This window comes from Sabethes cyaneus, chromosome 3, assembly GCF_943734655.1.
Source record: "Sabethes cyaneus chromosome 3, idSabCyanKW18_F2, whole genome shotgun sequence".
NCBI lineage: Eukaryota > Metazoa > Arthropoda > Insecta > Diptera > Culicidae > Sabethes > Sabethes cyaneus.
Genome location: NC_071355.1, coordinates 35,877,088 through 35,889,994, shown reverse-complemented (window position 1 = coordinate 35,889,994; position 12,907 = coordinate 35,877,088). Strand labels below are relative to the sequence as shown.

Sequence of the window (12,907 nt, the reverse complement as noted above, 5' to 3'; positions counted from 1 at the left end):
CACTCTTTGATGTTGCTTTCCCTCACCATCCCACAATCTCACCCGCTGCTGCCTGTGCCGCTGTGTCGTAGTCGCCTTGCATGAGTTGTTTGTTTGACATCATCACACATCCCCTCACCCGTTCAACCATATTCGCACTTGCACACCGTTAGAGAGCCGTGTTTGCAGCGGGGAACCCGCACTGCCCGCTTTTGTGTTTGTAGGTGGCATTTTATAGGAGCATAATGATAATCACTACAATGCAATTAAATCATTCATACATTATAATTATCCGATGCCATTTTCCGCCGCGCCCGAGTGCGTGATCCTTACCCACTCATAACCGCAGTAAATGTAGTGTACTGTTGCAAACCACACCCCGCACAGCACTGCTGGTGTATGTTGTGATCCGGCCAACCCCACCACTCACCACTCGCATCAGTGATACTAATTAATTTTCGATTTCAACCGTGTTTCTCTTCTTCTTCTTTTTCTCTTTTCGTTTTTCGCCTACCCGAACATTCTGTGCAGCAACAGATTCACGCACAGCAAATCCCCGGTGGACCACCGCAACCGATTCCGGGCCTGGGAGCCCTCGCCGGACCGCTGACCGCATTCGGAGGACCGATAGGGCTGCCGCACGGTGCGCCACAAAGTCTGCTCAAAGCACCGCCCGATCTGCACCGGGAGGATCTGAAGGTACCGCTCGGGGGACCGTCCGCCGAGGAACGAATGGTAAGTTGCCGTTTTGCATACGTTCAGTCTCTCTAAGCCGATGTAGACGCTCAAGTTGCTTCTCCATTTGAAGCGCATTTTGATGGAGACGCAAGTCGTTTGTTGTGAAGTGATTTGATATAAATCGGAAATGAATGAAACCTCTGTTTACTTTTAGAATCAGAATTCAATATCTTTATCTAAATATGTGTTTTTCTAACTTCTTCAATTGTGAAACTTCTTCAAACTGTGAAATTGCAAACTATTTAGTGTAGCAGAGCATAGTATTGACGCTACATTCCAACGAAATGTTTTCTTCTGTTTTGTTTTTGTTTGGCAGACTTTAACGCCAAATGTTACAGTCAATAGCAGTCTCTCCCATCGAAATTTCAACACACGTTATACTAACATCTTATATCAAAGCTAACTGGACGGTACATTAGACGCAATTAAATTATTTGTCGCAAAAATTCTAATCGATTAGGTTAAAAACTCCAAATTTTGGAGCTCCACCATTAAGACTTTTTAACGTTTAACATTATGGAGAAAACGGAAAATGTATTCTAGTCTGGGCCCACCTGTGAAATTTGAATTAGATTTGAAATTAAGCTTCAAATTTACCTACAGATTAGACATTAGATTAGCATATGGCTTAGAATTTGAATTCGAAGTTGAACTTGGGCTTGCCATTTTATTTGAAATTGAACTCAATATTTAACTAAAAAATTGAACTTCAAACTGGGCCTGAATTAGAAGTTAATTAATTTTGCAATCGGACTTCGAATTGAACATAAATTGGAATTAAATTAAATTTGAAATTGTACTTGATGTTGAACTCAAGCTGGACTTTAAATTGGATTTGAAATCAGACTTGACATTAGAAATGAATTTGACTTAAAATTGGACTTGATATCGGTTGTTAAATTAAATTTGAAATTAGACTTCAAATCGGAATTAAATTAAATGAAAATGGAATTAAAGTTGGTTTGTTAAATTGTCTCTGAAATGAGACATTAAATTGGACTTGAAATTGGATCTCAATTGAACTTCAAAAATTGTACTTAAAATTGCGCTTGAAATTCCACCTTGAATTAATTTTAATGTTAGGTCATTCGTGACTTATGTGGGGTTGGGATTTGAACCCGGATTGATCCTGGGCATGAGAGGCGGAAATGCTAACCATTACACCTAGACTAGAAATTGGCTCTAAAATCGGACATTAAATTTCACTTGAAATTTGACCCAACGAGGTTTGATTGACACTAAATTAGATTTGGAATTGAACTTAAAATAGGACATTATCGACAAACTTAACCGCCCAGTTAGCTTCGAGGAACGAATCTCGGATAGGCGGTGCTTGCTAGATAGAGGCAGTAGGATCGTTACACTGGCCCCGTAATTTTCCTGTAAGGGTAATGTCCAATGACGGTTTAAGCCCACGACTTTGCTTTTTATTGACGAACTTAAATTAGACTTTCAAATTGAACTTTAAATTCGATTTAAACTAGACTTAGAATTGGACATGAAATGGAACTTAATGAATGTTGAAATTGCACTTTAACTTGGACTTGAAATCGGTGGTGAAATTAGATTAGAAATTTGCTCTAATATGGGACATTGAAAATGGCCCTCACTTACTTACTTTACTTTAGTGGCAACGGTCCGTTACCGATCCTGCGCCGAACGAATTCTGGTCCTCCAGTACTATCGGTCTTGGGCTGCCGTTCTCCAATCCCCACGAACACCAGCTGAACGTGCATCGTCTTCGACAGCGCACACCCATCGGGTGCGGGGTCTGCCTCGGAGTCTACGGCCTCTTCCTGGTTCTCTGCTGAAAATAGTTTTGGCTACTCTTTGGCCCACCGCAGCCACATTGACCTACATTCACTATCGGCATATTTGTATACATAGTACAGCTCGTGATTCATGCCTCTGTGCCATTTTCCCTTTTGCCACCAAGTATGGATCGCAGAATATTACGCTCATAAACCCCAAGCACTCGTCGATCAGCTTCCTTCAGCATCCATGATTCATGTCCGAAAAGGGCTACCGGAAAATTAGTGTTCTGTAGAGCGCCAGTTTTAAGCGAATTTGCAAACTACAGGACCGAAGAAAGCCTGTTTCGCGACTGCAATCAGTCATTTCACTTACGCGACTTACATCGTTGTCACATGTCACGAATGTACCAAGATATATAAATTCCTCCACTTTATATTGTTTCCAATCTAACTCCACCTCGGCACCAACACCACTTGGTCTCCCACGTTCCCTGCTAGCAACCATGTACTTCGTTTTGGCGGTTTTAATGGTAAGCCCCAATCTTGCCGCTTTCCTTTTAAAAGGCCTTTCTTCCACTGCTCTACGGTTGATTCCGATTATATCGACGTCATCCGTAAAGACAAGAAGCATGTGAGATTTCGTGATGATAGTTCCATTCCTTTCCACGTTTGCTCTTCGTACTGCACCTCCCAAGGCGATGTTGAATATGTAGCAGGTTCGAGAGTACGTCCCCTTGCTTCTGTTCATCCACGTCACGAATGCGGCTGAGGTTTCACCAGCTATTCTGACGCATAAATTTGACCCATCCTGCTTCACACGAATCAGCGTGATTAGTATCGTCGGAAAACTTTGTTCTAGCATTATCTGCCACAGCTCGTTTCGTTTGACTGAATCGTACGCTGCCCTAAACCCTAAACCGCCCCTAAACAGATGATGAGTCTGTACTCCCGGAACTTTTCTAGTAACTGACGCAGGCTAAATATCTGATCCGTCATGGAGGGACCATCACGAAAACTAGCTTGGTACTTGCAGAAGAAGGACTCCGCTAATGGTCTCAGTCTACATGATAGGATACAAGGAAGCACTTACAAATTGAGCATTGTAATGCCTCGATAGTTTTTACACCCGAGTCGATGTCGTTTTTTGGAAATAGGCCATTCAACCACTTCTCCGGCATTTGTTCTTCTTCCTAGATCCTGACAATAATTCGGCCGCTCCGTCCTTCCGTCCTCTCCAGCAGCGTTGCCGTATTACAGCTCACTGATTGCCTTCTTACCCTCTTCCTGTGTTGGTGGCTCGATAGCTTGGGGTTCGCTCACAATTCTTATCCTGTTTCTCTGATCTCCGTGTTTACCTCTCCATTCAACAACATCTAGAAGTGCTTCTTCCACTTGATTGCTACCGTCGTTTTGTCAGTAAGCAGGTTGCCAGCACTATGTAGGTAGGTACATCACGGCATGGCAAAATTCCTCACCGTTCTGTAGCACTTCCGCGATGCTGACGAATCGCTTCTCTGCACCGGCGAGCATGTGCTCATCTAGTTACTCATATATTTTCTTCCCTTTCTTCCTACTGTTCTGCGATTCGTTAATCAAGCTTTCTGGCGCATTCCGCTGCCACACCATCCTGAACAGTAGCGTCCTCTCAGTGCGATTACTCGCCGCGTTCGACAATCTTACACACAACGAGATAGTGGTCAGAGTCGATGTTTGGTCCCCGAAAAGACCGTACATCGATAACATCCGAAAAGAGTCGACCGTCAATCAAGACATGATCAATCTGAGAGTTAGAGTCCTCATTTGAATACCTCCAGGTAACAGGTGTGTTTCCGAATATTCAGATGTGGAAAGTAGGTACTACAGTAGGTCCGGCGAAATTTATGAGCCTCAGACCGTTATCGTTGGTCGACAGATGAAAGCTATGTCTTCTAATGACAGGACGTAAGAATTCCTCCCTTCCACATATGCATCTCCGATGATGATTTTCACGTCATGTTTTGGGCACTCTTCATAGGTCCTCTCGAGTCTATCGTAGAACTCGTCCTCAGCATCGTCAGATTTTTCATTTGTCGGTACGTGTACGTTGATTAAGCTGTAGATGTTCTGCCGTTTTACCACCACTGTAGCAGATGTGGTGCTAGAAAGAAGTGCCTGCAATAGGATCTACTGCGCGGAACTCCCTTTCTCCGGAATTTGGCCATCGAACTTCCTGAACAGCAGCGATCTTCACTCCGAGTCGATGTAGCTCTCGAGCATGCAATTCCAGGTACCAATTTTTCAATCGATATCCATTAATCGTATCCTTGTTCTTTGCCATGTCCTATGCGGATAGATCCGTTTCATATTTCCATTTTCGTTTTTCGTTGCAAATGAGGATTTCGGTATACTACCTTACCGGGGTCGCGATACCTAGAGATTTGCGGTTTTCTGCAGAAACGTGTGTTTTGAGTATTTCAATAATTTCCTAGAACAATATGTTTTTGTAAAATGCAATCATTAAAAGCTATGCATGAAGTTTTTTTTTAACTTTCAAAGAAAAAGCACTGTATCTCTACACCCGATAGAGGTACAGATATCATTTCTTCTGCAAATTTGTTTGCCTTTATATTTTCACAACATGGCCGCAGAAACTATATCTGTGTTTCACAACACAAAAAAGTTATTTTTTAAACAAATCGTCCACTGAATTTAAAGACTGAACAGCCAATTCTCCAACCTATTATCATCACAGTCGGAAAAACTCCCAGTTATTTTTTAATTTTTATCATAGTAAGTCATGGGTAACTTTTGACAGTTTTAGATTATGGGGAATATTTCTACGAACAAAAGCTACACAGTCACTATATTGCTAAAATGAAAACAAAAGACGGTAGGAAAAAAGTTCCGCTTTTCATCCTTTTAGACCGGTGTGCCCTGGTATGTGCAAATGTTTGTACAATTCCCTTGTCCTTGTCCGAAGATAGGCCGATTGCTATGAACGGTTGTTCTGCTGTGGTAGGGTGATTTATATATTTTGGACAGGCGTTACGCGTACTCTATTTTGGACTTTTACGGCAAAATCAAATGGAAAATGTCCAAATTAGAGGAGGCGTAACGCTTGTCCAAAATACATAAATTACCCTAGTCCCCATACATACATACAGTTAGATTGATATCATTAGCGTAAAACAGACAATTCGGGTGGTACCAGTGTAGAGAGCTCATTGGTGTAATAGTGCGAAAAGCAAAAGGCCCACGTTGCTTCCTTAAGGAGCTGCCAGTAGATTGGAAAACAGTCCCAATTCTTTCGGACCTGTGCGTTCTTGATACATGAAGGGCTCCAGCGAATAATTGAACTTTCTAATTGCGGTTGTAACGAGCTGTTATATGAAAAATATTCGATCGACAGCACAAGGTTTCGTTGGGAATTATCAGGCATAATTGATGGGAACTCGCGCCACTACGCCAACTTTCATCACCCGAAAGATTTTGCAGATATGTCGGGAGTACGACGTACCCACGCATTACATCTTTATTGATTTCAAAGCAGCACACGATACAGTCGATCGAGACCAGCAATGGTAGACAATGCACAAACATGGTTTTCCGGACAAACTGATGCGATTGATCAGACCTACATTGGATCGTGTCATTTGTTTGTTATTTATTGATTATTTCATCCGACTTATCATAGTCTTAATGAATAAAGAATATGGCTGGGAAAAGCCACCTTGAAAATGCAGTTTTCAAAGTGGCGCAAAAACCCAGCATCTTTTATGCACATAGTTACATTGATATAACGCTTAACAACTAAACACACTTTACAATGATTTGAATGAACAGAAAACAGCAGTAGACACTAACACTAAAAATTAAAATTATTGTCATTTTCATTATATGCCAAAGCAAGTCGACGGATGGGTTCATGTTGACCATAATTCGTGCGATGAACGTTTACCCGTAGAAGACGTAAATGACGTTGCGGGCGCAGAGGACAATATATCTGGAGCATTGCGAGGATGCTGGGACAATCGTAGCTACCGGTCAGGATTTTGTTGGCCATTTGAGATATTATATCCTTGCGTCACTGTTCGAGGGGTTTTATTCCAAAAAGAATGCAGAGATCATTATACGGTGGTAAGCTCTCGGGATTTCTCCATGGCAGGGTGCGGCAAAGACGATGAATAAAACGTTTTTGAATACGTTCAATACGTTTCACCCAGATGTCGTAATACGGGTCCCAAATAACGCAGGCAACCTCCAGAATTGAGCGTACCAGCGAGCAATAGAGGGTCAGCAAGGTTCCATGATCCTCAAAATCTTTTCCAATTCGGAAAATTAAGCCAAGTTGACGATTCGCCTTGTTAATGATCATGGAGTAATGTTGTCTGAATGTCAATTGAGCATCCAGAATAACACCTAGATCCGTAACAATTTCCTTGCGTAATAGGGATATTCCATCAACGTGATAATCAAATCATGTGTTCCAGTGCGCCATGTGTGCCGACGAGTGGGCATCCAAACGAGTGGCATGATTTTAATAAAAGGTAGCCAAACCATGGGTATCGCAGATGACTTTGATATCATAACTAAAAACTTTGTGACGGCGGGCGGAGATTGCCTCTAGACTGAAAGGGAAGTCTGTTTAGAAGGATTGGGCGTCGAACACCAAATCATAAAAGGAAGAGACTCAAAGATGTGTCTTCTACGCACGGTGACCGTTGACGGCGACGCACTAGAAGTAGAAGATGAGTTTGTGTATTTGGGATCGCTGGTGACCGAGGACAATAACACCAAAAATGAGATCCAACGCGGCATTACAGTAGGAAACTGGATCTACTTGGTCCTTCGCAAAACGCCACGATCAAGAAGCATATGCCTCTGTACGGAGTTGACAATGTACAAAAACCTTATTAGACCAAGAATTCTTAATTGACTTGAAGTCAGAGGTGTTTAAGCAGAAGGTGTTGAGGACGATATTTGGTGGAGTACAAACTGAAAGCGGAGGGTGGCGGAGGCGTATGAATCACGAGTTACAGGCACTGCTTGGAGAGATTCCCATCGTATATCTGGCAAAAGTTGGTAGACTGCGAAATTTCGTGTTGACCAAAATTTTACGAAATCGTACTGAAATTCACCTTAGTTTTTATGGTAGGTCACAAGTAAACTACGGTTATATCTATGGTAAACTTCGTTTGATTTCGGTAAAGACGAAATTTCGCGAGATCTTGCGCAGCCTTACCGGTTACATCGTTATGATGCCGAACGACAGTGCGACAAAAACGGCTTTCTTCAACAATTCTAAAATGAAAAAATCGTGCACAATCCACGCAAGTTTTGGTAATAAACCAGCAGGTGCTTTTTAGACTTGTACGGTGGATGTTGGCGGAAGGAAGCAACTATTAGGAGATAACGACACTTCAAATAAATGCGATGCGTATTTACCTGCGTCAGAAGGCAGCAAGCTCCTACTTTAAGCCCTTTAAGCACTGGCCCACACAATTGTGTAGGTAAGGCTTTTGCTACCTAGAATCGTTCATGCGACCAACAATGTTAAAAAGTTGAGCAATGTTAACTGAATAGTTATACACTTCGTATTATAATAGTTAAATACGTTCTAGGGATAAAGAGTAATGATTAATCTGTCTTCCTGCCGCCCGTAAAAATCCGGATAGTTAGATAACCTCATATTGAAAAATTCAACTCTGGGCACACTAGTTGTGCAGAATTTTTCATCGTATTGCTCCTTTATTTTGAACATGGTATGGTATGGTATGGTATGGTATGAAATACCACCACAAAATAAATGTTCAAACACATTGTGTCGATTATGTTTAAATTATTGCCCTAGATTATTAGGTTATTACCAATTTATTAAAGAACAAAATTATGTAGAATAAACTTAGTACTACAGGCAGCGTAAAAATCTAGCACATCTTCATGGCAAAATTACACATGCCAATGAATTTGTGGTAGAGTAAAAAAAGTATTCTCTCCAATTGTGGCACTTATTAAACAATTCTGTGACTAATTACATAAACATTTTTATCTCTACTTCACAGCGTAACTCTGTGTCTCCTGCCGATCGCGAAAAGTACCGACCCCGATCTCCCCTCGAACTAGAAAGCGAAAACAAGCGACGGAAAGAGGAGAAACTGAATCACGTAAGTGAAAACATCTGGGCTATACCTAAAAAAATACCTTTTTTGAGTCACCGAGAAAAGAAACCTCCACTTGGTATCAATAGTGCATCCACATGTTCCTAGACGAACAGTTCTAGCATCGGGCGGGAATATACAATATCGTTTCTCGAATTGATAATTTTTCAGTATTCGACATCGAGTGCTTATGAGGCAGACATAGAGTCGATCATTCGCTTTAATTTTTTCGAAATTCAGTTTTTTTGTGTTCTGTTACATTTTATTTAGTTGTACGAAAGCATCTCCTTGAGTACGTACGGTTGATCCAAATTTCGCCCTATTATTTTGCAGGAAAACGACGGCGACAAAAATGAGCAGGAGTTAGTAGTGGACGTCGCAAACGACACGGTAAGGTTTGACCTGAACCAAGCAAAAACAAAAAAAAAAGTGCTCCAGTGTTCTTTTTTTTCTTCTTTAATTTGTATAGTTTCACTTTAGTTACACCTATTAGTTTTCTTCGGTTTGTTTGAGTTTGTCAACTTCCGTGGTGTTTGGGTTTAGCTACTTTTACTGTCTTTAGTACCTTGACTTCACCATAGAGTCCTGACCACATCTAAGCAATAGTAAAAATAAACCAATAAACTTACTCTATTGATGTACTTGGTGCGCACTGTCTGCTATATAGAAAAAACTAGTCCACATTAGAGGGATCGGTAGTGTTCCCGCCCGTTGTTGGTTTGGTAATAGCATCGATAGTAACACAAGCGTTTGTTTCCACAAGTTTGCGTTTTTGACTAACACAGTTTGAATTTCCTCTACTTTCGTATCCGTTGTTCTCGCAGGGTACACCTTCACCACGACCGAACGGCGACCACGCCTCACTGGAAAGCCGAGACCGTGACAGTGTTGGACTAAACGGAAACGACAAAGCCGGTTCCAGTAGCCTCAAGGGTGCAAACGATCGACCGCCGTCGCGGTCCGGTTCCAGCTCATCTCGATCGACACCGAGCCTCAAAACGAAAGATGTAAGTATTCTTTCCCTACCTTAACTTTATTTTGCTATCGCTGTAAAACCCGTGAAATACAATTTTCAAGCTAAGCACTGGGAAAAGTGAAAAAATTTAAACATTTCATATGAGTATTTGAACATTTCATCCATTTTGAAAAATATATAATACTAGCTGATTGCCCGATCTCACTCCGGGCCCTTTTGTCACTTAGTCACTTGTACATCTGTTTTTGTAACGAAAACTCTCATAATGCCGTATAGACATGAAACAAAACGCTTTTTACCTTTGTTATACTATAACAAAAGTTAAGAAATTGGTCGAAAAACACGAAATTGATCGGAAACCCGAAGGGCCAATTGCCATATACCAATTGATAGGGTTCGACGAACTGAGCAATGGCTGTGTGTGCGTGTGTGTGTGTATGTATGTGTGCGTGTGTGTGTGTGTGTGTGTGTGTGTGTGTGTGTGTGTGTGTGTGTGTGTGTGTGTGTGTGTGTGTGTGTGTGTGTGTGTGTGTGTGTGTGTGTGTGTGTGTGTGTGTGTGTGTGTGTGTGTGTGTGTGTGTGTGTGTGTGTGTGTGTGTGTGTGTGTGTGTGTGTGTGTGTGTGTGTGTGTGTGTGTGTGTATGAGTGTGTGTGACGCTTGATTTTAGTCGTTTGTTTCTCGGAGATGGCTGAATCGATTTGATCGCTGTTAAGCTTGTTTGAAAGGTGTTACTGCCTTGTAAATCACTATTGAATTGTTTTGCGGTCCGACGTTTCGTTTAAAAGTTATAAGTAAAATAAGAAAATTACGTGAAACGTTTTTCTCCAGAACCGCTCAACCGATTTCAACAATTTTAGTATCAAATGAAAGATCTTGCTGCTGCAACATTTTTAGGGGAGTTTTGTCGAAAACAAAAATGCAGTTCAAAAGTTATGCTTAAAAATGTGTTTTTACCAAGTGTCAATTAGTCGAACGTTTCTCCGAGATGGCCGAACCGATTTAGGCACTATTAATCTTGGTTGAATGGTAATATAGCCTCATAGGTCACTATTGATTTGTTTTCAGATTGGGCGTTTAATTTGGAAGTTATAAGTAATCGTATGTCACACAATAAAATTTACAATACTGTATAACGATTTTAACCAGATGAATCAGATTTCAATTGTTTTAGTATCAAACGAGAGGTCTTAACGATCTAAACATATCTGCCAAATTTGACGAGATTTTTTGATAAAATTTTGATGAAATTACTTAAGAAAACTGCTGATATGAATCAAAGAGAATGCAGAGCGGGGCCAAACCTCAAAAACACAAGCGTAAAAAATTATGATTTTTCAAGGGGTGTGTCTTTAGAAAAGTTTATTAACCGCGTCTTTTTACATTATTAGGGTGACCGAAAATCCACCTAGTAGTGTGACACAAATTTTAGTTTTTTTAGTGCATCCAAAACATAAAGTGTCTTAACCAAAGTTGTAGAACATAGTAAAATAACCAACTTTGCTGAATATAGAAACTGTCTATCTCTTAGTAGTTGCGAAATATATTGATTGGTTTAAAAAAGCACTTAAGGACTCTACTCTGTAAAGTTGTCAAATTATGGAATTTCGTAATTTCTTCAGATGTTAAAATTAAAGTTAAGTGTTGCGTTTTGTATTTGAATATGTATTTTGTGATTTTTGGATGCAAAAATAGTGGCTACTGAGCGCGTGAATGCTCACTAGAAAACATTTACTCAGGCTTGCTGATTATCGCGAAAGCACTCTACTCTCCTCGTTAGTTATTCTCCAGAGAGTTACACGACCTGTGAAAAAAAGCTTCTCAGATCAGCTTCGATCAGTTTTGCGGTTGAAGCTATTCGGCATATTTCGTTTTTTCATGTTCTTCGTTCTGCTCTGAATTATCGCCTGTATGGCAGGCAACAAGTATTGCTCACCCATGAACTACGGGTTAATGCGATTCACAAAGCAGTCTTCAGCTAAAGAAGCGTTCAATAGTGAGCGATATAATCTACATTCTTCATGAAGAATATTTTTTGGTTCTTCCTCGCGAATGAATGAATGATTTTAGGAAACAAGGGAAACCAGTTATTCATGTTGAATGGCAAAATTTGTTGTGATGGTAAACAAAATCAGAAGATTTGTTGCATTGCGGGTAGATAAACCTAAAACTTTTCCTCTTAATTCTATTATTTGGTCGGCGTTAAGTCAAACCGAAGACCGAACCAAGTAACAAAACTTTGATTTCGAGAAAAACGCGTTCAAAGTTTGCTGCTCTGTATGGTTTATAGCTATGAATCGTTCGAAATCTTCTCATAACTCTGGCTGTTTGCAACATTTATGTAGCCTGATTAGTGTATAATGTAGCTTAGAAATTTCTTGATCGTTTGCTGTCATTAACTCATTTTATTAAATGTTGCGACTTGGTGTAGTCTGATTTAACACCGACCATTTATAAATCGTAGAATTAAAAGGAAAACTCAGTTTTTTTTTTCATTCTGCATAATCTTCTTCGACGAACTGTAGGTCTAATTATAACGATAAATAAGACATTGTAACAAACCTTAAGTAACTTTGTTTATCTTTATACAGAATATAGCTATAGTTATAGGCTATAGCTATTGGCTGTGAAATGTGAGGGTCGACGAAGCTTGATGGTATTATCAGCTGCTACGCTTACGTTTTACTATTAAATTAAGGTTTCGCGGTCGAAAAACAAAAGAAAAAATGATTTTTTTTCGTTATGTTAAGCAAATTTGATAGACGCTGCTCATGTAACATTACGTTTTTAGCTTCATATACCTTTATCTCAAAAACTAAACAAAATGTTTGTTGACAGACGTTTGAAGAAAATGTTTATAATTTGTGAGCTTTGGCCACAAAATACAACCTACAACCTGTAAAGGAACTCAGGATCCAGGTTCGCAGGTGATAAACCATTCTGTGTAGTTTATTAATAAAAAAAAAATCTGAGTCAAATGATACCTGGCATTCGTCCCACAGGGCCTTCTTTCGATTTTCGGTTTTCCGAGTGATTCCTATACATTTATACTACTATATTTTCATATACACATAGTACAAAGGCAAAAACTCAAAAAATGCAAAATTGCAAAATAATAAATTTATATCTAGAAAAATGTATTTCTGTCTGTCTGTGTGTTCCTATATGCATGTATGGTACTTTCCGCGAAATGGTATTCCGCGTTATGGTCAATCGAGAATTGCTTTTCCGCGAAATGGTGTTCATCGAAATATTATACAATCACGGCAAATATTTTAATGCTATCAGCTTTATTTTTTTTCGGATTATAATCACTTTAACAGCA

The 12,907-nt window shown here is 40.1% G+C and overlaps 1 protein-coding gene across 6 annotated transcripts in view; it reads left to right on the top strand.

Moving 5' to 3' along the window:
* The window catches only part of LOC128743873 (protein groucho), a 464,959-nt gene that overhangs the window by 437,079 nt on the left and 14,973 nt on the right, over positions 1–12,907 (top strand). For 4 of the 6 annotated variants that reach the window (XM_053840556.1, XM_053840558.1, XM_053840555.1 and 1 more), the window contains exons 8-11: positions 511–714; positions 8,513–8,614; positions 8,942–8,998; positions 9,433–9,615. In XM_053840556.1, the coding sequence (XP_053696531.1) occupies positions 511–714; positions 8,513–8,614; positions 8,942–8,998; positions 9,433–9,615 (546 nt within the window). The remainder of the gene's footprint in view (positions 1–510; positions 715–8,512; positions 8,615–8,941; positions 8,999–9,432; positions 9,616–12,907) is intronic. The other 2 variants (XM_053840560.1, XM_053840559.1) reach the window with 1 other exon arrangement.